Source organism: Helianthus annuus, chromosome 8 (genome assembly GCF_002127325.2).
Source record: "Helianthus annuus cultivar XRQ/B chromosome 8, HanXRQr2.0-SUNRISE, whole genome shotgun sequence".
In the NCBI taxonomy this organism is placed as follows: domain Eukaryota; kingdom Viridiplantae; phylum Streptophyta; class Magnoliopsida; order Asterales; family Asteraceae; genus Helianthus; species Helianthus annuus.
The window spans coordinates 72,283,295-72,311,012 of NC_035440.2; the positions used below are offsets into that span (position 1 = coordinate 72,283,295).

At 42.5% G+C, this 27,718-nt stretch overlaps 1 protein-coding gene and 1 non-coding gene across 2 annotated transcripts; one reads left to right on the forward strand and one right to left on the reverse strand.

The window, feature by feature from the left end:
• The first annotated feature begins 21,708 nt into the window (after positions 1-21,708).
• LOC110870153 (resuscitation-promoting factor RpfA-like) lies at positions 21,709-22,521 on the forward strand. Its single transcript, XM_022119355.1, has 2 exons — positions 21,709-21,981; positions 22,027-22,521. Exons 1-2 carry the CDS (start codon positions 21,709-21,711, stop codon positions 22,519-22,521), a joined length of 768 nt encoding a protein of 255 aa, XP_021975047.1.
• A 3,069-nt stretch (positions 22,522-25,590) lies between these two features.
• Positions 25,591-25,697, reverse strand: LOC118481353. The gene has a single exon (XR_004865560.1). It is a non-coding gene; the product is annotated as a small nucleolar RNA R71 (small nucleolar RNA).
• Between the last annotated feature and the right edge of the window lie 2,021 nt (positions 25,698-27,718).

Here is a 27,718-nt window from a genome sequence, read left to right on the forward strand (position 1 = left end):
AACTATGGGGTAACCCCCACGGCAGGATGCCAGATAAAGTAAACTGTTTTCGAAACAACTAAAACGAACGCCCACCCGTGAACTCACTCAACTAGTTGTTGACTCGTTACTACATGCTTTGCAGGACCATAGGTACTCAACTGGAGCTTGCATGGAGGAGGATCGTTGTGGGACAGGGATTGCTACAAGACTATGTTAAACTTGAAACTTTTGGAACTTATGTTATAACTTTAAACTTATGCTTCCGCCTGCAACTTAAACTTATTTGTTTTGGAACACCAATCGTGAATGGTTAAACTTTTATAACTATTTATATGCTTGTTCAGTATGATTGGTGGCTGGATCCTGGTCAGTCACGCCTCCAAGCGGTAGTACTCCGCAGGTGGGATTTTTGGGGGTGTGACAGATTGGTATCAGAGCCATTGGTTATAGTGAACTTGGTTTTAATAAAGGAGAAACGTTTTTGTTAAAACCAGACTATAACCGGTTTAGTGCTCAACGGTCCACAACGACACTTCGCTCCTCATGCAAGGCTCGACGTTCTAGGTAATATAATGTATGTATATTGCCTACTTGTTAGTTACGTAGTACATTGCTCATGGTATGCTTGATTAGTATAACTACTGTTGTTTGAACACGTGCGTGCTTACTCTGTCCTACTATCGTGCTTTCGCGAACCTCTCTCACACGTATTACTCTTGTTATGAAGAACCATGTCTGGACGCGTTAACATGACACAAGCCCAGTTGACGGCTTTGATCAACGAACGAGTTGCCGCAGCGCTCGCAGCTGCACACGCAGGAGGTATATCCTGCAGTCCGAAATTGTCCTAGGATCATTTGGATCCTACTCTCGTGAACCAACCTTTGTGTTAAACTCTGTCTTTTCTTTCACCTACCTTAGGTCAGTATGCTCAGGCACCGGTGTGCACTTTTAAGACCTTTATGGACTGTCGACCCACTACTTTTAGCGGAACTGAAGGAGCAGTAGGTCTCCTACACTGGTTTGAGAAACTGGAATCTGTGTTCGAAATGTGTGAATGCCCTGAAGCGCGCAGGGTGAAGTATGCTACTGGTACTCTCGAGGGTTTGGCTCTCACGTGGTGGAATGCTCAAGTGCAGATGTTAGGGTTGGTTGCTGCCAACGCCACCCCATGGGAAACTTTCAAGGAAATGATCAGGGAGGAATACTGCAGTCGTGACGACATTCACAAACTGGAGGATGAGTTTTACAATCTCAAGATGTCAGGATCAGAAATTGAGGCATACACTAAGAGATCGCATGAGCTAGCCTTGTTGTGTCCTACTATGGTGGATCCTCCCTACAAGCGAATCGAACTCTATCTCAAGGGCTTGGTGCCAGAGATCCAAAGTCATGTGACTTCAGCGAGGTTGACTACTATCCAGCAGGTTGTACAGTTGGCTCACCGTCTTACTGATCAAGCGGTGGAGCAGAACAAGTTACCGAAGCGTATAGGTGCTGCAACTACTTCTGGTGCTTCTAGTGGGGATAAACGGAAATGGGATGGAACTTCAAGCAGGGGTTCAACTTCAGTGCAAACTCAGTCTCAGCAGAGAAAGACAGATGATCACAAGAGCCCCAGTCAGCAGTCGTCTGGTGGTCAAAGTCATGGTGGATACAAAGGAAATCACCCCAAGTGCAATCGTTGTAGCCTACACCACAGTGGGCCATGCACCAGGGGCAACTGTCATCGATGCAACAAGCCTGGTCATGTTGCAAAGGATTGCAGAAGCGCATACCCCGTCAATCAGAATCGTCAGCAACCTCAGCAGAACCAGCGACAGCAGCAGGGTAACAACAAAGGATGCTTTCAGTGTGGAGCTGAGGGCCACTTCAAGAAAGATTGTCCCCAACTGAACCAGAACAACAACAACAATCAGGGGAATGGTAACAATGGGAACAACAACAACAATGGTGCTAGGGGACGAGTGTTCGTGATTGGTCAAGGTGAAGCAAGGAATGATCCCAACGTGGTGACGGGTAAGTTCCTTCTCGACGACTTTTATGTTACAGTCTTATTTGATTCGGGTGCCGATACTAGCTATGTGTCACTAGAAGTTAGTAAGATGCTTAAGCGTACTCCTACACCCCTGAGCGACAAGCACACTGTAGAGCTAGCTAATGGTAAGAATTTGGAAGCCTCACACGTAGTCAAGGGTTGCCAGCTTATTCTCGCTAACCAGACCTTCTCTATCGATCTTATTCCTATCGTCTTGGGTAGTTTCGACGTTGTCATTGGGATGGATTGGTTATCCCAACACCGAGCAGAGATTCTTTGCAACGAGAAGATCGTCCGTATTCCTGGTCTAGGTAGTGAACCTCTCATGATTCGTGGCGACAAGAGAAGTGCTGTTGAGAACATTATCTCTCTTCTTAAGGCTCAGAAATGCTTACGAAAGGGCCACACTGCGATTTTGGCTTTAGTTACTGATACCACAGAGAAGGAGAAGAAGCTAGAAGATTTTCCGGTTGTACGCGACTATCCTGAGGTATTCCCTGAGGAATTACCTGGTCTTCCGCCCCATCGCCAAGTCGAGTTTCAGATTGATCTAGCTCCTGGAGCCGCGCCTGTAGCCCGTGCACCTTATCGTTTAGCGCCATCAGAGTTGGAAGAACTCTCCACACAACTACAAGAACTCTTGGATAAGGGTTTTATTCGTCCTAGCTCATCGCCTTGGGGAGCTCCAGTGTTATTTGTGAAGAAGAAGGATGGTACCTTCAGAATGTGTATCGACTATCGAGAACTCAACAAGGTGACTGTGAAGAATCGTTATCCTCTACCGCGTATTGACGACTTGTTCGACCAGTTGCAGGGGTCGAGCTACTATTCAAAGATCGATCTGAGGTCGGGATATCACCAGCTGAGAGTCCGAGAAGAGGATGTCCCTAAGACGGCTTTTAGGACTCGATATGGGCACTATGAGTTTCTGGTCATGCCGTTTGGGTTGACGAACGCACCGGCAGTTTTTATGGATTTGATGAATCGAGTGTGCAAACCGTATCTGGACAAGTTTGTTATAGTCTTTATCGACGACATCCTGATCTATTCTAAGAGCAAAGAGGAACACGAACAACATCTACGACTTATTCTGGAACTCCTTCGGAAGGAACAGCTTTACGCGAAATTCTCGAAATGCGACTTCTGGCTTCGAGAGGTCCATTTCCTAGGGCATGTGGTGAACAAGGATGGGATTCACGTTGATCCATCCAAAGTGGAATCTATTAAGAACTGGCCTGCGCCTCGCACACCAAAGGAAATTCGCCAATTTTTGGGATTGGCAGGTTACTACAGGAGATTCATTAAGGATTTTTCTAAGATCGCGCAGCCTCTCACCTTACTAACGCAGAAAGGCGTTGTTTATCATTGGGGAAATGCACAAGAGTTAGCTTTTCAACATCTAAAGGATAGACTTTGTAGTGCACCTATCCTTTCATTGCCAGAAGGCACAGATGATTTTGTGGTTTACTGTGATGCATCAATTCAAGGTCTTGGTTGTGTATTGATGCAACGAGATAAAGTCATAGCCTACGCCTCACGACAACTTAAAGTTCACGAGAAGAACTACACGACACATGATTTAGAGCTGGGAGCGGTTGTTTTCGCACTTAAGTTATGGCGGCATTACCTTTACGGAACAAAGTGCGCCATCTACACCGACCACAGAAGTTTAGAACACATATTCAAACAGAAGGAACTGAATATGCGGCAGCGACGATGGGTCGAGCTGCTGAATGATTACGAGTGCTCTATCAGGTATCACCCGGGCAAGGCCAATGTAGTGGCGGACGCCCTGAGTCGAAAGGACACTACGCCTAAGCGTGTAAGAGCTTTACAACTCACGATACATTCTAGTCTACCTTCGCAAATACGAGCTGCTCAGATAGAAGCACTGAAACCAGAAAACGTTAGAGCAGAAGCTCTACGCGGGTCAAGGCAACGCTTAGAACGGAAGGAAGACGGTGCTTATTATGTAACAGGACGCATTTGGGTCCCACACTATGGCGATTTACGAGAACTTGTGATGGATGAAGCGCACAAATCTCGCTACTCGGTACACCCTGGTTCGGACAAGATGTACCACGATATTAAAACTACGTATTAGTGGCCTAGCATGAAGGCCCACATAGCAACTTACGTCAGCAAGTGTTTGACTTGTGCGCGAGTCAAGACGGAATATCAGAAACCTTCAGGCCTACTTCAGCAACCAGAGATACCACAATGGAAATGGGAGCAAATTTCCATGGATTTTGTTACTGGCCTACCTAGATCACAGCGCGGAAACGATACTATCTGGGTGATCGTGGATCGACTCACAAAATCCGCACACTTTTTGGCAATCAAGGAAACGGATAAGTTCTCCACTCTGGCGGAGATATACCTCAAGGAAGTTGTTTCGAGGCACGGGGTGCCCACTTCTATCATCTCTGATCGAGATGCACGTTTTACTTCGGAACTGTGGCAGGCAATGCACAAGTCTTTTGGCTCACGTCTTGATATGAGCACAGCGTATCACCCACAGACGGACGGGCAGTCCGAGCGAACTATTCAGACTTTAGAAGACATGCTTCGCGCTTGTGTAATCGACTTTGGCAACAGCTGGGAAAGGCATCTGCCACTTGTAGAATTTTCGTATAATAACAGCTACCACACCAGCATTAAAGCTGCTCCGTTTGAGGCATTGTACGGACGTAAATGCCGGTCACCCCTCTGTTGGGCAGAGGTGGGGGATAGTCAAATCACTGGTCCAGAACATGTGGTAGACACTACTGAGCGGATTGCTCAAATACGACAACGCATGGCGGCCGCTCGTGACCGTCAGAAGGCATACGCCGATAAGGGCAGGAAACCACTTGAGCTCCAGGTTGGGGAGCGGGTATTACTCAAAGTTTCACCCTGGAAGGGTGTGGTTCGTTTTGGTAAACGCGGCAAACTCAACCCACGATACGTTGGACCTTTCGAAATTCTTGAGAAAATAGGCAAGGTGGCCTACAGACTGAAATTACCAACAGAACTCGGTGCAGTTCACAACGTTTTCCATGTGTCGAATCTGAAGAAGTGTCTGTCAGATGAGACGCACGTAGTTCCTCTGAAGGAACTCACGATCGACGAACAGTTGAAATTCGTCGAAGAACCTGTCGAGATCACGGACCGGGATGTTAAGGTCCTCAAGAGCACTAGAATACCTCTTGTTCGAGTTCGTTGGAACTCACGTCGCGGCCCAGAGTTTACCTGGGAGCGCGAAGATCGGATGAAACAAAAGTATCCCCAACTGTTTGAGAACAGTACAAACGCTACTGAGGCTGAAGCTACGGAATTTCGGGACGAAATTCCAGATCAACGGGGGGTGGATGTGACACCCCAGGAAAACCGGGAAAACCTTACAACTTGACTAGCTTCCTCAGTGAGTGCCGTCAAATTTCGGGACGAAATTTCTTTCAACTTGGGGATGATGTGACAACCCGAAACCTAGAACCTTTCGTTGTAACTTGCTTGTACGTTATGTGACTAGTTAAAATGATAACGTGAATCTTTTTATGTGATAAGTGCTTTGTTACGCGTGTATTGTATATATATATATGTGTGTACGTGTTATATGTGAACCGAGAACCCGACACGAAACAACAAGGACCCGACTCGAGACCATGTGGTCTCGAGTGAACCGTAACCATTAGGCCGGTTTGGGCCTTTGGCCGGTTGGGCCTTTGGGCCGAAAACACCCACTCGAAACCCATGAAGGGTGCACACTTGGAACTAGCCTATATATAAACCAACCTTAGTTAGTTTTTGCCATTTGTTGAACATTACACCCACACACTCTCCTACTTCTCTCTCTCACTAAAAACTCTAGAACACAAACACTTCATCATTCTCGGATTTGGACTTGGATCGGCTCACACATACACCCGGTTGGAAGCTTTTCACACACCCTCGAAACCCATAACCGGTTAGTGTTCTTGATGCTTTGTTGAATGTTAGTATGTTCATGTTATGTCTAGGGTTTGAAGGTTAGATTGTTTATACATGAGAAATGATTTGCTACTTGTTAACAAGTGATGATATTGTATGTACAATGATGATAATCGGTTAACACATCTTCATGTAGAGTTGTGATATTTTGTGTTTAAAAGAAGTTTGAACCATTTATGTTGATATTCATGAAATCGGACTAGTTTATGATAATGGCAAAACTTAGTTAAAAATGTGTTGCTAGCAAGATGAATATTGATATCTAGTGTGGTGTTATAACTATTGTCCGAAAATGCATAGTATGGTTGAATGAAAATGTTATGATCTTGATGAATATGTGTTTGAATATGTGAAGAACACTTTGAATGATAGTTAAGAATATGAAAACCCTTGTGATTTTGATCCATCTTTGACTAGTAACCTGATTAGGAAAACTGTTAGTGGAATTCTATTGGTCATTTCCGGATTTGGGCCTGATTATATTGTACTATTTGGCTGATTACACCTGCATCAACACGTGAACGTGAAAATGACAGCTTACCGACTCGCAATCACCCGTTGCGACTCGCAACCACAGCGTGATGACTCGAGACCACGCGGTTGCGACTCGCAACCATATCAGGACAAGCCGAAACCACAGGTTACGAGTCCGGTTGCGACTCGAGACCTTAGCATGATGAACCGAGACTACGGTTGCGACACCGGTTGCGACTCGCAACCATCCATGATCAACGCACAGCATGACTCGAGACCATGCTTGCGAGTCCGGTTGCGACTCGAGACCACACTTTGGGCCTTAGTTAGTGGGCCGGACTTATGAACTTCTGTGCTACTGTTGATGAGTTATTTGGGCCTGTTATCACGAGCCCAACTGTTTGGACTTTGAACTTGTGATTGACTGTTACCGGTGAACTGTGAACTGTTACTGATTATACGTGATTTCCATGCGTGTTGAACATTTGTACACTACTTGGTTCGAATCTGATTATACGTGATATCCGTGTTAGGACGTTATTGACTACTTGCGACTTGATTGACTTTCTGTGATTAACTGCCGAGCAAACCGAGGTGAGTTCACACCCTTTACAAAGCATGGGATTCCCTGGGTTGGGAACGGGGTTAAGGAACGTGGTTCCTCGTCTACCTTGGGTAGGACGTCAGTGGTTCAGGAATGTGATTCCTCGTCCGGATGGACGGATAAACGTACTAGACTAAAACTCTATCACGAAGTCCCTCCTTTTTGTATCGACTAATCGCCGGGCCAATGGCGAGCGGGTCATTAGTTAGATAGCGCTATTTAGGTCTGACAAGCCTCACACCGTGCCGCAGAGGACGGGCGTGAACTAATGGATCTGGGGCACGTCAATGATGATAGACATTGATGTTTTCAGGGCACATAAACATGACTACAGTCAGCAATCGATACGGTAACGAGTCTAGTATACACATGGGGTAGCCCCCACGGCTGGAGAGCCAGATGATGTACATGGGGTAGCCCCCACGGCCGAAATGCCTGATAACTACATGGGGTAGCCCCCACGGCCGGAGTGCCGGAGTAACTGGGAATGAACTGGTCACGTCTTTTTAAACTATGGGGTAACCCCCACGGCAGGATGCCAGATAAAGTAAACTGTTTTCGAAACAACTAAAACGAACGCCCACCCGTGAACTCACTCAACTAGTTGTTGACTCGTTACTACATGCTTTGCAGGACCATAGGTACTCAACTGGAGCTTGCATGGAGGAGGATCGTTGTGGGACAGGGATTGCTACAAGACTATGTTAAACTTGAAACTTTTGGAACTTATGTTATAACTTTAAACTTATGCTTCCGCCTGCAACTTAAACTTATTTGTTTTGGAACACCAATCGTGAATGGTTAAACTTTTATAACTATTTATATGCTTGTTCAGTATGATTGGTGGCTGGATCCTGGTCAGTCACGCCTCCAAGCGGTAGTACTCCGCAGGTGGGATTTTTGGGGGTGTGACAATCAGTGGACTATCACGGCACGCTAAAGAAATGTAAAGTTAAAAAGTGTTAAACAATCTTACTGCGGATGTGTCAGTAGATTTTCGTACATTTAGTAAATTGAAACGAGATATAAACCTAAATCAAACTTGCTTGATTCGTGGGTAACTATTCTTGGATATATGGGTAAACCCCGAAATCTTGTTTGAAAGGTCCCGTATTCTGAGATATTAGGTCTTTATACTCAGTGATATCTGGGGTATTATCCCGGGACTTCTGCTGTATGGAAGTACTGACCTAGTCCCCGGATAATACTTTCTGCAAATGCTTGAAAAAGCGTCGCCCTCAGCATGCTGATGAAACAATAAAATTGATAGCCGCTGCTGTTGAAATGCAAAAAGATCCTCTAAAGGGGACCCACCAAAAGTCGAGCCGTCATCTCTCTGCTGAACGGAAGTTCTGACCTGAGCTCTCACGGTTTCGCATCTAACCCCTTTACAGATATCAGTTGTGGTATACTCACCTGTAAGACTGAATATTTGGGATCTGGATACAGGAGTATATTCAAGTGGAGTGATACACAATTAAGTTTAAGTCTCTAAAACATTAAAATTGTATCTCGTATGGATTGAAAATTGTGTTGAAAATTTAAGAGGACAAACATACTGACAATCTAGGTAAATTGTTTAAAGCTTAAAATGAAATCAAGCTTAACGGTGTTGATGATTTGTCTCATAAAACTGATATGATCCTCTTGCACGAACTCACAAAAATATTGTTTGTAAATAGTTTATTTCTGCACTTTAGTTTTTTTTATTTCAAAATCCAAAAAGATTTTAGTGTGTTTTAGTATAATTTTTAAAAAAAAAAGTCAAAAAGATCTTCGACAACTGATATTGGAAAACTGATTTTCAAAATTCCGAATGCTAAACATGATGAGCAGAATTTGAGGGGGAGTGTTTGTGTAAATCTAACTGTTTTCGTTAAATCTAGCCTTCTTCAAGTGGTTCATCATAGATTGTTTTTGAGGTGTCAAATGTTGGTGCATAGTTGTTGAAATCAATTTGTAAAAGAAATTTACTTTGAGGTAGAGTTTATGCAGGAAAGTCTGACGTCGATCCTGAAGATGTTACTGAAGATGTGAATACCAGTAAATCGAGAGGGGGAGTCTGTAGATAGAGAAAGAAAAGCTCGAAGACTGATCAAGACTGAAGAACTGAAGACAGCTTGTAAAATGTTGGTGCATAGTTGTTGAAATCAATTTGTAAAAGAAATTTACTTTGAGGTAGAGTTTATGCAGGAAAGTCAGACGTCGATCCTGAAGATGTTACTGAAGATGTGAATACCAGTAAATCGAGAGGGGAAGTCTGTAGATAGAGAAAGAAAAGCTCGAAGACTGATCAAGACTGAAGAACTGAAGACAGCTTGGTGTGACTCGATAGTCGACTCCATCAACATCTGAGGGGGAGTCTGTTGGTGCACTACATCTGCTGATTACGTCTTGTATCGAGTCATTATCTTAGAACGTTAGATCTAGGCACGTTATACGAGAAATTATGAGAATGTATAGATGTTGGGTTAGTGGACCGCTCATTAGTCAATTAGGTAAGTGGGCCGCTCGAGTGGTAGCTAGGTGGATCGCTCGAGTGTCATTCAATGTGGGCCGCTTATGTGTCAAGAATGTGGACCGCTTTTATGACATGTATATGGACCGCTTATTGGGCCTGTCCAATAAGCGGTTCCAGTTTCCTATATATACCTTATGAGCGGATTCATTTGTAACGGTTCCTGATTTTCGTACCGAAGTGCTGCCGGATCGAAAACAGGTTGTACTCATCGTCAAATCAATAGAAAAGGAGTTTAAAGTGATATACAAGCTATTCCTACGTCATTTACTTGTTTTCCGCACCTGTACTTGACGAAAACACCTCTGAACGACTCGTTCGGGTCAGCAAACGATCCTACATTAACATTGTAAAATCATTCTTTGTATGTAAAATGTCTGCGAGTGATTCATTAGATTTTTACATGTTATCATCAGAAAATTTATTTTTGGGTAGAGGATGTGCAGGTTTCGAAGTGATAGAAAACCAGGTTCCGATACCTGAAGAACTTGTGATTTCAACATGCCAGACTGCGATCCCAGCATATCGAAAGGGGGAGTCTGAAGACATCCAAGTAGAGATTGTTTGTGGAGAGTCTGTTGGTGATGATGAAAAGAAAAAAGAAAGAGTTGAGGATACTTACACTGTGAGATATTTCAAAGAGTGTTCAGACTGATAAAGACTGAAGTCATTGAAGACTCGACACTTAAGACTCGTCAACATCTGAGGGGGAGTCTGTTGGTGCCGTCATCTGTCGTCTTCGTCTTAATATCGAGTCTCGGGTTCGTTGTGGTTTTGAATCAAACATTATGTCATCATCTTTGATGATGACATTTTAATGGTGACATCATCTTGTGCAATATCACGAATTTGAATGTTCACACAAAAGACAAAAGTGGTAATGGTCCAATTAGAACCAACAGTTTGAAGGTCCAATTAGGATGCATGTCTGTTTAAAGTGTTTCCATACATGGCCGTTTGAAAGCCCAACTTGAAGGCCCAACAGTTTGAAGATAACCGTTTGAGGGTATGGCCGTTTGAGGCCTTCCGTTTGAATTATCTTGTAACCGTTTGAGGAGTTTCAAACGGATAGGCTGTAGTATAAATAGGTTGTTGTCAATGTCATTTGTAACGATTGGTAAAAGTGATACCGAAGCGCTGCCGGTATTTCCTCTCTTTGTAATCACTGTTAATTGAATATACAAGAGGATTATAGTGTATTTCAAGCTGTTTTCAAGTGCGTTTCTTAGTTTCCGCCTCTGAAACGTACGAGAGCTCTTCCGAACGACTCATTCAGGTCGAAACCGATCCTACAGCCACACACATAGTTCAGGGTTGTAATCTTATCCTCGCTGGTCAGACTTTCTCCATCGACCTCATTCCTATAGTTCTGGGTAGTTTCGACATCGTCGTTGGTATGGACTGGTTATCCAAGCAGCAAGCAAAGATCCTATGTAAGGAGAAGATCATTCGTATTCCTCGTCCTGGAAAAGAACCTCTCGAAGTTCAAGGCGACAAAAGTGGTGCTGTGGTTGGCATCATCTCCTTCCTGAAGGCTCAGAAATGTTTATGAAAGGGTCACACTGCCATTTTGGCACTTGTTACTGATGCATCAACGAAAGAGAAAAGAAAAGAGGATATCCTAGTTGTACGCGAATTTCCTCAAGTGTTTCCTGAAGATTTACCTGGGCTACCGCCTCATCGCCAGGTCGAATTTCAAGTCGAGCTAGCTCCAGGAGCAGCACCTATAGCCCGCGCACCGTATCGACTAGCTCCAACAGAACTGGAAGAACTGTCAAAGCAACTACAAGAACTCTTGGATAAGGGTTTTATTTGTCCTAGCTCTTCGCCTTGGGGAGCTCCAGTGTTATTCGTGAAAAAGAAGGACGGTACATTCAGAATGTGCATCGATTACCGCGAACTGAACAAGGTCACCGTGAAGAACCGCTACCCTCTTCCACGTATTGACGATTTATTCGACTAGTTGCAGGGGTCAAGCTACTACTCCAAGATTGATCTGAGGTCAGGTTACCATCAGCTGAGAGTCCGGGATGAGGACGTCTCTAAGACAAAATTCAGAACACGCTACGGCCACTACGAGTTTCTAGTCATGCCGTTTGGGCTAACGAACGCGCCTGCAGTTTTCATGGATCTTATGAACAGGGTGTGCAAGCCTTATTTAGACAAGTTTGTGATTGTTTTCATCGACGACATTCTGATCTACTCCAAGAGTCAGGAGGAACATGAGCAGCACTTACGACTTATCTTGGAACTTCTTCGAAAGGAACAACTGTACGCTAAGTTTTCAAAATGCGACTTCTGGCTTCGTGAAGTTCACTTTTTGGGCCATGTGGTAAACAAGGACGGGATTCATGTTGATCCATCCAAGGTAGATTAGATCAGGAACTGGCCTGCACCGCGTACACCAACGGAAATACGCCAATTCTTGGGTTTGGCGGGTTATTACAGACGGTTCATCAAGGACTTCTCCAAGATCGCACAGCCGCACACTTTGTTGACACTGAAAGGTGTTACCTATCGTTGGGGTAATACACAAGAAACGGCTTTTCAATACCTAAAGGATAGGATCTGCAGCGCACCTATTCTATCATTGCCAGAGGGCACGGATGATTTTGTGGTCTATTGCGACGCATCAATTCAGGGTCTTGGTTGTGTATTGATGCAAAGGGATAAAGTCATTGCTTATGCTTCGCGCCAACTTAAAGTTCATGAGCGGAATTACACGACGCACGATTTAGAGCTGGGAGCTGTCGTTTTCGCGCTTAAGATATGGCGACACTACCTGTACGGTACCAAGTGCACTATCTACACCGATCACAGGAGTCTCGAGCATATCTTCAAGCAGAAGGAATTGAACATGCGGCAACGTCGATGGGTCGAGCTACTTAACGATTATGAATGCGCCATCAAGTACCATCCATGCAAGGCCAATGTTGTGGCTGATGCCCTCAGTCGGAAAGATACTACACCTAGGCGTGTACGAGCCTTGCAGCTCACAATCCAGTCTAGTCTTCCTGCACAGATACGAGATGCTCAGGTGGAAGCATTGAATCCAGAAAATGTCAAGGCTGAAGCCTTACGCGGTTTAAGGCAGCGATTAGAACAGAAGGAAGATGGTGCCTACTATGTAACGGGGCGTATTTGGGTCCCACTATATGGCGGTTTACGAGAACTTGTAATGGATGAAGCTCACAAGTCTCGCTACTCGGTACATCCAGGTTCGGATAAAATGTATCACGATCTTAGAACTACATATTGGTGGCCTAGCATGAAGGCCCACATAGCAACTTACGTCGGCAAGTGTTTGACCTATGCAAGGGTCAAGACGGAATACCAGAAACCCTCAGGCCTACTTCAGCAACCCAAGATACCACAGTGGAAATGGGAAGAAATTTCCATGGATTTCGTTACTGGCCTACCTAGATCCTAGCGTGGGAATGATACTATTTGTGTGATCGTTGATCGACTCACAAAGTCTGCTCATTTCTTGGCTATTAAGGAAACGGATAAGTTCTCCACTCTCGCAGACATATATCTTAAAGAAGTTGTTTCGAGGCATGGAGTGCCAACCTCTATTATTTCGGATCGGGATGCACGATTCACTTCAGAACTATGGCAAGCAATGCACAAATCTTTTGGCTCTCGGCTAGACATGAGCACAGCTTACCACCCACAGACAGATGGGTAGTCTGAGCGCACGATTCAAACTCTAGAAGACATGCTTCGGGCGTGTGTTATCGATTTTGGCAACAGCTGGGAAAAACATCTCCCATTAGTGGAGTTTTCGTGCAATAACAGTTACCACACCAGCATTCAAGCCGCTCCATTCGAGGCATTGTACGGACGTAAATGCCGGTCACCTCTCTGTTGGGCAGAGGTGGGGGATAGTCAAATCACAGGTCCAGAACTTGTAGTTAACGCTACTGAACGAATTGCACAAATACGACAACGTATGGCGGCAGCTCGCGACCGTCAGAAAAGTTACGCTGATAAACGCAGGAAACCGCTCGAGTTCCAAATTGGGGATCGAGTGCTACTCAAAGTCTCACCCTGGAAGGGTGTGGTTTGTTTTGGTAAACGAGGTAAACTCAATCCGCGGTATGTTGGACCGTTCGAGATCATTGAAAGAATAGGCAAAGTGGCCTACAAACTGAATCTGCCAGCTGAACTCGGTGCAGTTCAAAATGTTTTCCACGTGTCGAATCTGAAGAGGTGTCTGTCGGATGAGACCCTCATAGTTCCTTTGAAGGAACTCACTATCGACGAGCGGTTGCAGTTCGTCGAGGAACCAGTTGAAAATCACGGACCGGGATGTTAAGGTCCTCAAGAACACTAGAATACCTCTTGTACGAGTTCGTTGGAACTCCCGTCGTGGCCCAGAGTATACCTGGGAACGAGAAGACCAAATGGAACTCAAGTATCCCCAGTTATTCCAGAACAATGCAACTGCTACTGAGGCTGAAGTTACTACTGAATTTCGGGACGAAATTCCATTTTAACGGGGGGATGATGTGACACCCCAGGAAAACCAGTAAACGATACAAGTTAACTAACTTCCTCAGTAACCGCATGCTAAATTTCGGGACGAAATTTCTTTCAAGTTGGGGATAATGTGACAACTCGAGTTTCTGAGATTCCACTTTCGCATTTATTGCACGTTCACTGTTTGTTTAGTTGTTTACTTGCACAATTGGTTTGCTTTGTAACTGTATACGTTTTGGTTCCATAAAGTGTATTGTGATTGTGCATGGTTATGTGTTAAGTGTTGACAAATACATGAACTTGGTGATGAAACTGTAAATTATATTGTGGTGGGTGTTTTATGTATAAGATGATACTTAGGGGTGAGTAGAGTAGTTAGTGAAACCTTAATCACCCTTAACCCTAACTTCCTTCACTAATCATCTCACAAAAATCAACATACGTACTTTCACATCCTCCAATCCTCTCTACAATCATCTTCTTCATCATTGGCACAAGCACTCAATCATCACTCTTGATTCCTCTCTTTATCTAGAATCAATCCAAGGTAATCGTTTTATGATTTCTTGTTGTAATCTTTGATTATGTGATTCATGCAAAACCCTAGTTCTACATATAATGGCTCTGTGTTTGTTGGTCAATCCTGATTATCATGAAATGGGTTATGATTAGTTGTGTAATCAAATGCTTGACAATGAGATGCTTGTAAGATAGAGATGTTTGATTTCTGATTAGATTACGGCATTTTGAATGTATGAAATTAGGGTTCTTAATCGTGTAAAACGTAACTGTTATATTGCATATGAATGTTCGCATGAATGATATGTATCAAGTCCGAACTTTTGAATGATGTGCCTAGTCCGAACATTACACACATGATGAGTCCGAGTTTTATTGGTGTAGTGCATGTCCGAATTTTATTAACATACTTATGGTCCGAGTTTTTATGCTTTGCTTGTCCAAGTTTCATTTGATATATGTAGTCCGACTTCTTTTGCATAAGGACCCTAGGTCCGACTTTTGTGTGAAGGCCACAAGGTCCGACCTTTGCTAAGAGTGTTAGGTCCGAAGTTTAGACAAGAAGGAAGGTGGTCCGAGTTTTGGTTTAAGGGACTTAGTCCGAATTTTATTCACATATATATATGTGGTCCGAGTTTAAGAGTAGATGCCATGTCCGACTTTTATTACATATAGATATAAGTCCGACTTTTCTAATTGATGCCTTGTCCGAATTTTGATTGTTTATGCCTTGTCCGACTTTTGTTGATATTTGTGTGGTCCGAGCTTTGTTGATATCTTGGGTTCGAATTATATGAATAATGTATGGTCCAACCTTGTGTGGAGTATGTGTAGTACGAATTTCACATGTAATATATGTTGTCCGACTTTTGATGATACAAGGCTTTCATTTGAGATACATAGTCCGAATTTCATATGATATATATATAGTCCGAACATTACAAGTGATGTGTAGTCTGAGTTATTGCGAACACCAGTGTTAAAGCCTACTGTATGTTTCTGTATAAAATTGTATGCTACTGTATGTAACTGGATGATCCTGTATGTGTGAACAATCTTTCTCATATCATTCTGTACACAATTATCACACAGAACACAGTTGCTTGGATGCCAGAAACTTGTAAACTCTAATTGAATATAAACACTTAAATCGAGTTATGTGCAATGTACCCTAGGTCGTGTGTAACGGACCTAATCATAACTTAACACTAGAAGCAATAACATACCGAGCAAACCAAGGTGAGTTCACACTCTTACCAAGGCATGGGATTCCCGGGGTTTGGGAATGGGATTGAAGGAATGAGATTGAATAGATACTTGTGCTTACACTGTTACTAGACTATCTACCATCGTCCTCGGGTTAAGCAGGACACTTACGTAAATCCTACGTAAACAAGTACTTACCACTGTCCTCAGGTTTCGAGGGACACTTACGTAAAACCTACGCAAACACTCACATGCTACTGTCTTCCGGAGTCAGGAAGGACACTTACGTAAAACCTACGTAAACCCCACGCGTACCACTGTCCTCGGGTAAAGAAGGACACTTACGTAAAACCTACGTAAAGCTTGTACGTACTACTGTTCTCGGGTTAAGAAGAACACATATGGTTACAAATAGTCTAGTGTATATGCAAACATGGGAAGCCCCCACTAATAGAACAGACTATCGGCCTAGTAGAGCCACATGTTACGAAACAGACTTACTATCACGAACTTACTTACTGTGAACTCGCTCAACTAGTTGTTGACTCTCTGTTACATGCCTTGCGGGTCGTTAGGTATACTTGGAGCTTGCACTGGGAGGCGCGGTCGTTGTGGACAAGGATCGTGAATGCCTGATTTAAACATTATGACATTACATACTTTATTCATGTTGGGCTTTTACTCATTTGCTTCCGCTAAACAATGATATTACACTTATGTTTTGAACACCTTTCATATGGATTGGCTTGGTTAAATGACATTTACTTTTTCTATTTATGATGTTCTATATGATTGGTGGCTTGATCCTGGTCAGTCACGCTCCCAGGCGGTGATACTCCGCGTGTGGATTTTGGGGGTTTGACAATGAAAGCTATATTGCTCAAATGATGCATTAAGTACGGTTAGCATAGTTATCTGGTAATCAGGAAAATGCTGACAGAACTCAGTACATAGACAGACAGTGCATTTAGACACAGGATGAGCCAGAAATTAAGTATTACACTAGTATAGTGTCTAGGAAAGTAAGGATCATAAAACTGCCTTGATAGTGATAAGTTTAATGTGGCAACCGTCAAAAATCCAGGTATCCGTACAATTAATTAATCTGGATTAGTGCTTAGTGACTGTGCTGAATTACAATTAATTGCTTTCTGATTACTGCATCATACTTACATGTGCATCACATTTCATAATGTCACATCATTTTTACATACAAACTTTATTGACCTAAACGATGCACAAAGCACAGCTAGCACAGTTAGCGGATAACTCAGAAAAATGCTGACAAGGTTCAGTACATAGACAAACAGTGTTTTGAGAGCCAGTATTAGTCAGAGACAAAGTACTACACTAGTATAGTGTGTAGGAAAGTGAGGATCACAAAACTGCTTCACTAGGTGATAGTTTAAGTGCCGGAAAGTGCCTAAAACCCACTTAAAGTGCTGAATTCAGCATTTTTCAGCAAAAATCAGCATTTTAACAAGTTGGTAACATGTAAAAATATGACTAAATGGTCCTTAATGCTTTCCTAAGTGTCGGGAATTAAAAGTGTCACAAAAGGGTACATAAAGATCACTAAACGGTATAGTTTGACACTTTAACGAACCGGTATCTAACCGAACAACCGGACACTACCCGAAACACTAAAATTATACTAGAAACATTGTTTTAATGTTTCTGAGCTAGTTATGATCCCCGAACACCCTAACACACTATATAACACCTAATACACATAAACACTAACCATTACACTTAAGATCTAACTCATTAACCTAACTATCCATTGAAACCCAACCAAGACCCCCCCCCCCCCTCATGTTCACAGCATCAAGGGTGTGGCCCACCTTTGATCACACTAAATCTCCTTTGATTTTGTTAGAGATCTTGATTAGTACTTTGGGGGACACATTAACCATAGGATAAACACTTAAACATGTGTATAAGTATTGGATGGAAGATCTAATGTTCATTATCTCTCACACATTAACACACACCACTCTTCTTCCTTCCTCCCTTCCCCCTCTCGGCCGAACATAACCCACCACAACACCACCATCTTCAACTCACTTCCATACATTCCAAGTTCATCCTAAGGTGCAAGAAGGTGTCTAAGGAAGTTTGGAGCTCTTGGAGATTGAAGGACCTTTCCCATTTGCTTTTATCCAACACATTTATCATCTTCAACTTCTTGTGTTCATCCCTAGCCATAGAGCTAGTAGTAAGACCCTTATGATCTCTTGTTACTTCATATTTTGATGGTTAAAAGATGATGAACATTGTTAATCTTGTAGAACACTAAAGAACATAATCATGAAACTTTAACATAAGCTTATTAACATATGAACATGTTGACTAAGTGTTGATTTGCTTCTTGATGATTCATGATTTGTATTGATGATGTTAGACATCATAAGAAACCTACTAGATTATGATTAAACACATGATCTAGTAAGTTAAGGTGATGATCTTGTGAAAGACCAAGATCATCATACTTTATGTCTTTCATGAACTTGAAGTATGAGAATGATTTTATGAATAATGAAGCATGTGACATGTTTACTAGACATAAATTTGGATGATTTCAAAAATAGTTTTCCAAAGAAATCAAGTTAAATAACAAGATTTACAAAGATTTGGTTTTTACATAAACAAATACTATTTTTGATGATAAAACAAGTGTAGAAACACGTGTGAAGCAAGGAGATTTCATAAAGAAATGTTTTTGTAAAACATGTTTACAAGTTGTAAACACCTAAATCTTTCATGAATGAAGTTTATACAGAAGTAAATACATTTTGAAGGGTAACTAAACCTACTAAACACACTACCAAGTTACTAAAAGTTTTTATGAAAGTTCAAGTTCATGTTGTTATACATAATAGCATTGTTTTGGCACTTGGTATGTGTAGATTGTTTAGGGTTGATGGTTGATTGTTTGTGATGATTTTAAAAAGAAAATGATATGCTTTGATAGCATGGATACCTCCATTTTTAGGGGAAACTATGGCAAAATTTTCTAAAAATATATTTTCAAACCAATATTTACAAGTGCATTTTGATCATGAGTTTTCAATATAAACCTTGCCACAAATTTTGTTACAAAAACACAAATATTGGAGGTTGGTTTTTATAAATAAAAACGGATAAATATGTATTTAGAATATATATTTACATTAATGACATGATGTGTGTGAATATTTGTATGCTTTGTGTAGTAGTTATATTATTTTAGGGTTAAAATAATAAAACTGTACAATATACCAAGAAATTACAATCCAAAGTAATACCAAAAATCGTAAGGAATAAATATATAAGTTACACACATAATATTGTGGAACCGAACGATAGAACGTAACATACAAATATTCCGGAAAATACATTATGAGCATATTTTTGGTAAATATTATTTTGGATACGAAAGAAATGAAAATTTGATTTTTATTATTATTACAAAGTATATCATATATTCGACAAGGAGAAAATATACTATTTTTAAGAAGTAAAAGTATATTTTCCTAGAGCATTTAGATGATATATGATTTTTGGGAAAAATATATATTTTCTTGAAATACATTATTGTTGGGATAAAAGAAGGTTTACATGTATTTTCTAAATTTAGACTTGAAAATACTTTAATTTGGACATTTATTCCGGAATAATCAGTTAAAAATTAAGTATAAGTATACTTAACAAATACAAGAATACGAAGATACATGTATATGATACCCCCATCCTTGGGAAGGAAATACTTGAGAAGTATTGTTACAGAAATATTGTTTAACAATTATTCCAAAATTAAATATAATTTAAAGTTAAAATAATTATTATTTTAACAAGTAATTATAACTTGGAATAATATTGAAGACATAAAAGAAACGTAACTAAAAAACGTAAATACTAAGGCAAGGCAAGGCACGGCCCGTTCGTCTAATAGACCCTAGTACATTATAGGGAGTCGTGTTTGCTGAAGAGATTTGAGTTACAAGTACCGAAGACACAAAACTGTGAGTTCATGTCCCCCTTTTCTTTTAACTGTTTTCAGTTTTATAACTTCGGGGGTGAAATACATGTTACAGTTGTTTACAAACATTTTATACATGGTATGGTTAGCTAAGGAGGGTTACTACTTGATCATGTGAAAGGTGGGTACAACACTTAAGGCCATTAATTCTCGTCGTAGGACCGAGGGAAATGAGTGATAGATCTATTTGGGTGTAGCGAGCCCACACCCATGAGGACAAGGGTGGCCCATGTGGCGACTATGTCCAAATACTAATGTCGCGGCAAAATTCCGCTAGGTTTGAGTTTTCCTGTACCATTTCACACATGCCATTGGCCTTGCAAACCATTGGTGATCTGTTTTTCCTTATTGCTTCATACCAGGGATATACATACATACAAGCATACTTTAAAGGTTTATTCATACACAAACACATGAACTCGCTCAACTTTTGTTGATGTTTTTCAAATTACATGTATTTCAGGGAACTAAGTGGATCTGGGAGGTGTTTGCATGTTTTCAAGCTGCGTCATGAATAAAGGATGCCATCCAAGTCAGTAGGGTTTAGGAGATGTATCTTAATCCTGGACGAGATACATGGTTCTAAACCCGGTTTTATCTAAGGTCTTTTGTCGAGTCTTAGTGAACTCATTTAAACTTGTTGTGGTTTGTAATTTGAATTTGGCATCGATGTTTCAAACAATTATGTTGTGCTATTTTTCAAACTTAATTTATGGATGAACATCTTATGGTTTTATCATATGGCGTTGTTATGATTGAATGCTATGGTATTAAGAAAGTCACACCAATAATCACGCTTCCGCAAAAGTCAGGGTGTGACAGCTTGGTATCAGAGCTTCGATCGTAGCGAACTAGGATTCTTTCTCGAGTCTAGACTACGATCATTAGGGCTCTCACGAAAATGTTTTCAAACATGTTTACATTGCATACACAAAACGTCCAGATCCAGGGAACAAACATTTTTACAAACAAAAGGCATAAAACACATTTCAAGGTTATGTTTATGGTTCAGTCTGAGAGGCTGGGTAGTTCAGTTTGAGAAACTAGGGAGGTTTAGTCTGAGAGGCTAGGTAGTTTAGTCTGAGAGGCTGGGTAGGATAGTCTGGGAAGACTAGGATGAATACATGCTTACATTGTTACTGCTTACGTGCTTATTTGATGATTGTTGATATATGTGCATATGTTGTGGTTGTTTTGATTACAGACACCATGTCCTCATCTGAGAGTGAGCTGTCAGATACTGTAGACCCTATGGCCATAGTTTCAGACGATGAGATTGTCCCGGACCCTGAGATTTTAACCTCTGACACTGAGAGTAGCGATGGCAATGATTTCCAGCCGTTTGCTTTACCCGACTTTGGCGACATACCGCATTCTGATGGTCCACTTGACGAGGATCCATCCTATTCCTGATCTTATCATCCTCGGACATCCCGACGATGAGCAGGCCGTGGTCCCGATCCTCACCCGTCTTCCTCTTGCGGCTTTTCCTTTCGAAGATCTGCCTTTTGATGCCATGTCTGATGACGATATCGATCTTTTTATTGAGGGTTCCGCCTGAGGAGGCCCAGGGTGATGGAGCTCTAGTCGATGATGTCATTGGTGTTCCGCTTATTGAGATTCTGATCATTGAGATTTCATCTGATCATTCTAGTCCTGATTCATTCGAGTCGGTGTCATCTACTACTTTGCACGCACTAGGATTGCAGCGTTATCCCACTGATTCCGATTCTGACACAGCTATGTCTGCCACACCTGTTCCTCCACAGGACTTCGAGTTTGATGAATAGTTTGATCCTGACATTGATCCTGAGCATGAGATTGACTTCGTTCCCGACGATCAGCTTTTTGATATACCCGCTGATCTTGAGCTGGCACCAGCCGACCCTGAGCCTATGCTTGCACCCGAGCCTATACCTGCTCACAATCCTCTGCCTGAGCATGACCCTGTACCTATTGGGTTACCTGTTGTTGCACCCCTTGTACCCGATCCGATCCCTGCAGCCGCTGACCATGCTCCTTTTGCTGATCAGATAGATCCCCGTTACGCATTCACCCGCAATGGGTGGATAGAGGACGATGATGACTTGCCTCCTTTTGTTGAGCCTATTATTCCCCCACCTACACCTACACAAGCACCTGTTGACGTTGTCCCGTTTCACCCACATGTATCTGATATACACCGCACTGATCTGCCGATCACATTCTTATAGGATATCCCTACACCCTGTCCACGGGAAGGACCGTCTAGCCAGCAGCCTGGCCATGTTCCACCTGTGCCAGCAGCTTTTCCCTTCGTGCCACAGTTTACACATACTGCTCCTTTCACTTCTGCACCGTCAGGCGAGCCACTCATATGGTTTCCGCCCAACACTATGCCAGTTTCCGATCCATACCATCCTTCACATTACACTGGTTACACGAGGGATGATTTACTCCTGTCTTTGCAGCTTCAGAAGGAGATGTTGTGTCGTAGAGTCATGGATCTTGAGAGGATTCAACGTCCTCCGCCTTGTGCATGTCAGTCACCTTTCGCGACTCCACCCACTCCTCTTCTTCCCTACCCAGATTTTGACGTTCGATTCCTTACCATGGAGCAGCAGATTAGTTATCTGTTGCGTATCATTCATGCTCTTGAGGAGGAGTTAGCGCACGTGCGCAGTTTGCTTTTCGTTCCTCCACCTCCTCCTCCTCCCCAATCAGCATAGCATGTTTTTGGTTTTATGCAGGTCTCTTACTTTTGGTGAGAGTGTCGCTATTGAGCCCAGATTGCACAGCCTTTTGAAGACCACTTTTGATTTTATGACTGTTGTAGTTTGATAGGCGATTTGGACAAGGGTGATGTGACCCTATAGTCCCTTTTGATGAATGGTACATTGTAGAACATGTAAAACTGTAATTGTGGTCATCGATATATGAAAGCTCAATCGCAACATTCTCATTATATACATTGTTGAATTACTTGTTTGTGTTATGGTTGAAATGTTATGTGTTTACTTACGTTGATAAAACTATTACATGTACATGTCATGTACTTACTATACTTATTATGACATGACCGACGCAATCTTCTTATAGAAGATACCTTCGCAAAGAGAAACTCGATTGCCTACGACAGAGGCTGAGTTACAAGAACGGATTTCACAAGCGATAGCACAACACGAGGCCCTACGCTCTGAACATAGCGGGGGTACCTGATGTGTGTAAAATGCAACATATAAATTACATCAAATGAGGCATAAAACTAACCCTTTTTAAGTACTAATGTTGGAAAAAGAGTGTTTTTGTCTTCCTTTTGTATTTTCAGGATTAAATGAGCTCAAATTAACAAAAGAAGCAAAAAGGCAGCTAAATCTAACATAAATACAAGAAAAGGAACATAAGTGGATTGCCCGACCCCTCGACAGCATCCTCCCAAGCAAAACAGAGAAGGCAGAAGACTGAACACGCCCCGTGCTCAGCCAGCACGGGGCCGTGCCCAAGAAGCAGCAGATAAAGACAAACCTATAGAAGCTTCTATTGCCCACCACGGGGCCATGCCCAGTGAACACGGGGGCGTGGCGTAAGTACTGCAGGCGTATTAATTGTAATTGCGAATTACATATAATGAGGAGAGAGATTGTCACACAGGCACGGGGCCATGCCCAGCGGACACGGGGTTGTGCCCAGGCTTCTGTTCAGCCTATAAATAGGAGTGCTTGGCTTCATTGCAACTCATCCCTTGGCACACCACCTCTCTCACACTTTATCCACCATCCACCACCATCACAACACCATCATCCACCACCATCATCCATTATCCATCATAGAGTGTGTGAGTCGTCTCGGGATCCAAGATTGATCGTAAGAGTTCTTGACAATCAAGGCCATGTTTGCCTAAGTTTCTTACATCACTTGGTCAAGACAAGTGTTTAGTATAATACTTTTTATTTTTAATCTTTTGCACTTTTTATTTGGTTTTGTATTAATGACTTTAATAACTAGTTGGTTATGTTGAAGGTGATTCTTCCTTATCGTTTGTCCGTCGTGTCTTGACATTATTTTACTGTCTATATAAAATAAAAGATTTTCACCATTCATATCTCCAAGGTCTATATGGAGGTATGTTGGCTACCTGGTCGGGGGTTAAGGGAACGGTTTGGTAAGGGTCTTGCCCTTGTTCAGCGTTTAGAGGTCCTGCAAGGGACCTGGGTCAAATTTAGTAGGATCTCCTTCAATACCCAAAGGTATTGGATGGCGGGGATCCAAACTCTTTGACCCCCTCATAAGTTAACTACTATTAATACTATAACCCGGCTATTTAGGACTGTATCCCTGCTGACTCAGACTACTTAGTCGAGGGTAACGTCACCTCCAAAAGAGGGGCCTACCATAATTTGCATTAATAACTTAATTCATTATCTTTCAATAATCCAACCCTTTAGGATTGTATCCCTGCTGACTCAAACTACTGGGTTGAGGGTAACGTCGCCTTCAAAAGAGGGGCCTACTACAATAACTAATATAATCTCTTAAACAAGTGCAAAAGTGCGAAAATAATCAAAGGTTATACTAATACACGAGTCGGATCCAAGTGATTCATCTTGTCTATGTGTTTTTATTTTTATTTTTCAGCATTTAGTTAGTTTTATTTTCTTAAAAAAAATCTTTTTCTAACATTTTGATTTGGTTAGACGTTGAGGATAAACCGGTACTAAAAGCTGTTGTGTCCTTGGACGACCTCGGTATCTTACCAACACTATACTACGTCCACGATGGGTGCACTTGCCCATATGTGTGTTTAGTGTTAGTAAATATCGTGTTTTATATATTTAAAACTTGGCTAAAAGTGTAAAAAGGTCTTAAAATATACATTTAAAACATATACACACTTGCACGCATCAAGTTTTTGGCGCCGCTGCCGGGGACACAAGGATTTTAAGAAAGTTAGGAATCAACGGCCTAATCATATTTTTTATTTTTCTTTATAATTTTTTTGGATTTTCTTAGTTTTTCAGCTTCTGCAGAGCTCAGCACGGGCCGTGCCTGGTCGGACACGGGCCGTGCCCAGCGTTGTTACTGGCAGTTTTTAGTTTTCCAAGTTACAGATGGCTGACCACAGGGCCGTGTCGGTGCAACACAGGGCCGTGTCCAACTCTCCAGTAACTGGGATCTGGAAAACAATCACTGTAACTCCGACCACGAGCCGTGTTCACTGAGCACGGGGCCGTGGTGAATCTTCTGACCAGCATTCTTTTTTGTTTTTATTGCAGGACTTGGAACCAGACGCCACCCCTACGTAGTGTATGAGCTCCAGTTCTAATAAGGACATAAAAGAACCTCTAGAAGAACCCGAACGCTTTCTCAGAAAAAGACTAAAAGCCAAAAACCATGAGAAGGTTTCGGTAAATCCACTTCCAATGGCGGACCAACGTACCCTCATGGATTATCTACGGCCCACTGTAGGTAATCTCGGCGCCGCTATCAACGCACCGAATGTTGAAGCCAACAACTTTGAACTTCGGCCGCATTTGATACAGATGCTTCAAAACTCCGCAACCTTTCATGGGCTTGCGGACGAGGATCCCCATCTACATATTACTATTTTTTTAGAAATATGTTATACTTTTCGGATCAATGGAGCATCAAATGACGCCATCCGCCTCCGAATGTTTCCTTTTTCACTAAAAGACCGAGCAAAAGCTTGGCTTAATGCCATCCCAGCTGGATCGGTAAACACCTGGGATGAACTAGCCCAAAAATTTCTATATAAGTATTTCCCTCCCGCTAAAACGGCTAAACTAATGACTGAGATTAATACATATTCACAAGAGGACGGGGAATCCTTATATGAAACTTGGGAAAGGTTCAAGGAGCTATTGCAAAAGTGTCCACATCACGGCCTTGCGATATGGCAACAAGTATCCACTTTCTATAATGGGTTGTTGCCACACACAAGGCAGACACTTGACTCTAGCTCCGGGGGACTTTTAGGTAATCGCCGCCCGCATGAAATATATAATCAAATTGAGGAAATTGCTCAAACCAATTTTCAGTGGCACACTCCCCGAGGCAATAAATCTATTGCCCCGGGCGCCCATAAGGTTGATGAAAGCACTTCTTTACAAGCCCAAATCGAGGCCCTTTCTTCAAAAATAAAAAAAAATTGGAAATGACAAAAACAATCTCGGTTATGGCTTGTGAAGGGTGTGGTGGGCCACATGAAAATTGGAGTTGTATGAAAGAAACAGACGATCAACAAGAGTCGGTAAGCTACATTGATAATAGACCTAGGCCGTCGGGTCCTCCAACGGGCACCTACAACCAAGGATGGCGAAATCACCCTAACCTTGGTTGGAGAGAACCCGACAATAGTAGTAACCAACAAAACCAACGAACAAACTTTCAACAACCAAGAAATGAGTCACAAAATTTCCCTCAACAACAAGGTGGACGAGAAAGGCTTGAAGATACTATATCTCGCCTCATCTCCGACACTGAAAAGAAAAACTCGGAAAGGTTTCTACAATTAGAATCAAATTTTAGAAATCAACAAGCTAGTATTCAAAACATAGAAAAACAAATAAGTCAACTAGCCCAAAATTTTTCCGACAGACCACAAGGCGCATTACCAAGCAATACCGAAACAAACCCAAAAGCGCAAGTTCATCTCATCACATTACGAAACCGCACCGTGGGTCCTACGGAAGTGCCACAGCCTACCGAGGAGACTATACCGCCGCCTCTACAAGAGAAGGGTTCCCCTCCATCACCAGAGCCTACCAAGGCTCCTCGGGTTCCGTACCCCGGTAGGTTAATCCGTCAAAAGACCAATGAGCAATTCGCAAAATTCGAAAGTCTACTAAAACAATTGCATGTCAACATTCCTTTTGTTGATGTCCTAACCCAAATGCCCAAATACTCTAAGTTCATGAGGGACTTCCTCACTCATAAAAGGAAAATTGAAACTTTGCAATTAGTTAACTTAGGCGAAGAATGCTCTGCCCTCGTACTCAACTAACTCCCCCAAAAGAAAATCGATCCCGGAAGCTTCACGATTCCTTGCTCGATCAGGGACTCCCCCGTTCGTAATGCACTAGCCGACCTTGGGGCTAGCATTAACCTCATGCCCTCATCAATGTTCAAAAGACTCAGCCTAGGAACAACGAGTCCTACAAAAATAAGCATACAACTTGCTGATCGATCCGTCAAATTCCCGCAAGGTGTCATCGAAAATCTCCTAGTCAAAGTAAACAAATATGTCTACCCGGCCGACTTTGTCATACTCGATATGGAAGAAGACACCGAAGTCCCCCTCATACTAGGGAGACCATTTCTCGCCACCGCACAGGCAGTGGTAGACATGAATGACGGAACGCTCACCTTAAGGTACGGGGATGATGAAGTAAAATTCGGGGTTGGGAAGAGAATAGAGGACGATGACCCGGTCAACTACATGAAGGTTATTGATTCGAGTTTGGATGCTGCTCTCCGACGGTGCAACATGGGATGCAAAACATCCCACTTAGAAAATATATAACCTCACCTTGGGTCTAGCCAAGGACCCTTATAAACGTGGCGCACCACGGAGGCATTCCGCGGAACTATCTTTAGTTTAGTTTAATCTATTAGTTTTAATTTGCAGGAATAAAACACACTCATGGTGGTAAAGGATGATAAGGGAAACGAGAAACATGGCCCCATGCACAAGAACAAGGCCACCCGACAACAATTTCTCCATTACAGTAGGTTCCACGGGCCGTGCTCAGCCAACACGGCCCCGTGCTGAACACCCTGCAGAAAAATGCCCAGTTCAGGTAACTGGACACGGGCCGTGTTCACCAGACACGCCCCCGTGTCCAGGCTTCTGTTACTTTTCTTTAATTATCGTTACTGGCACCTGAACACGGGGCCGTGCCCGGTTAC

Bases quoted from the DNA above. Each gene is read 5' to 3' on its own strand.
- LOC110870153 (XM_022119355.1), top strand. From the start codon at position 21,709: ATGCTTGCACCCGAGCCTATACCTGCTCACAATCCTCTGCCTGAGCAT. The intron at 21,982-22,026 runs GTATCTGATATA...ACATTCTTATAG, and splicing joins TTGTCCCGTTTCACCCACAT to GATATCCCTACACCCTGTCC.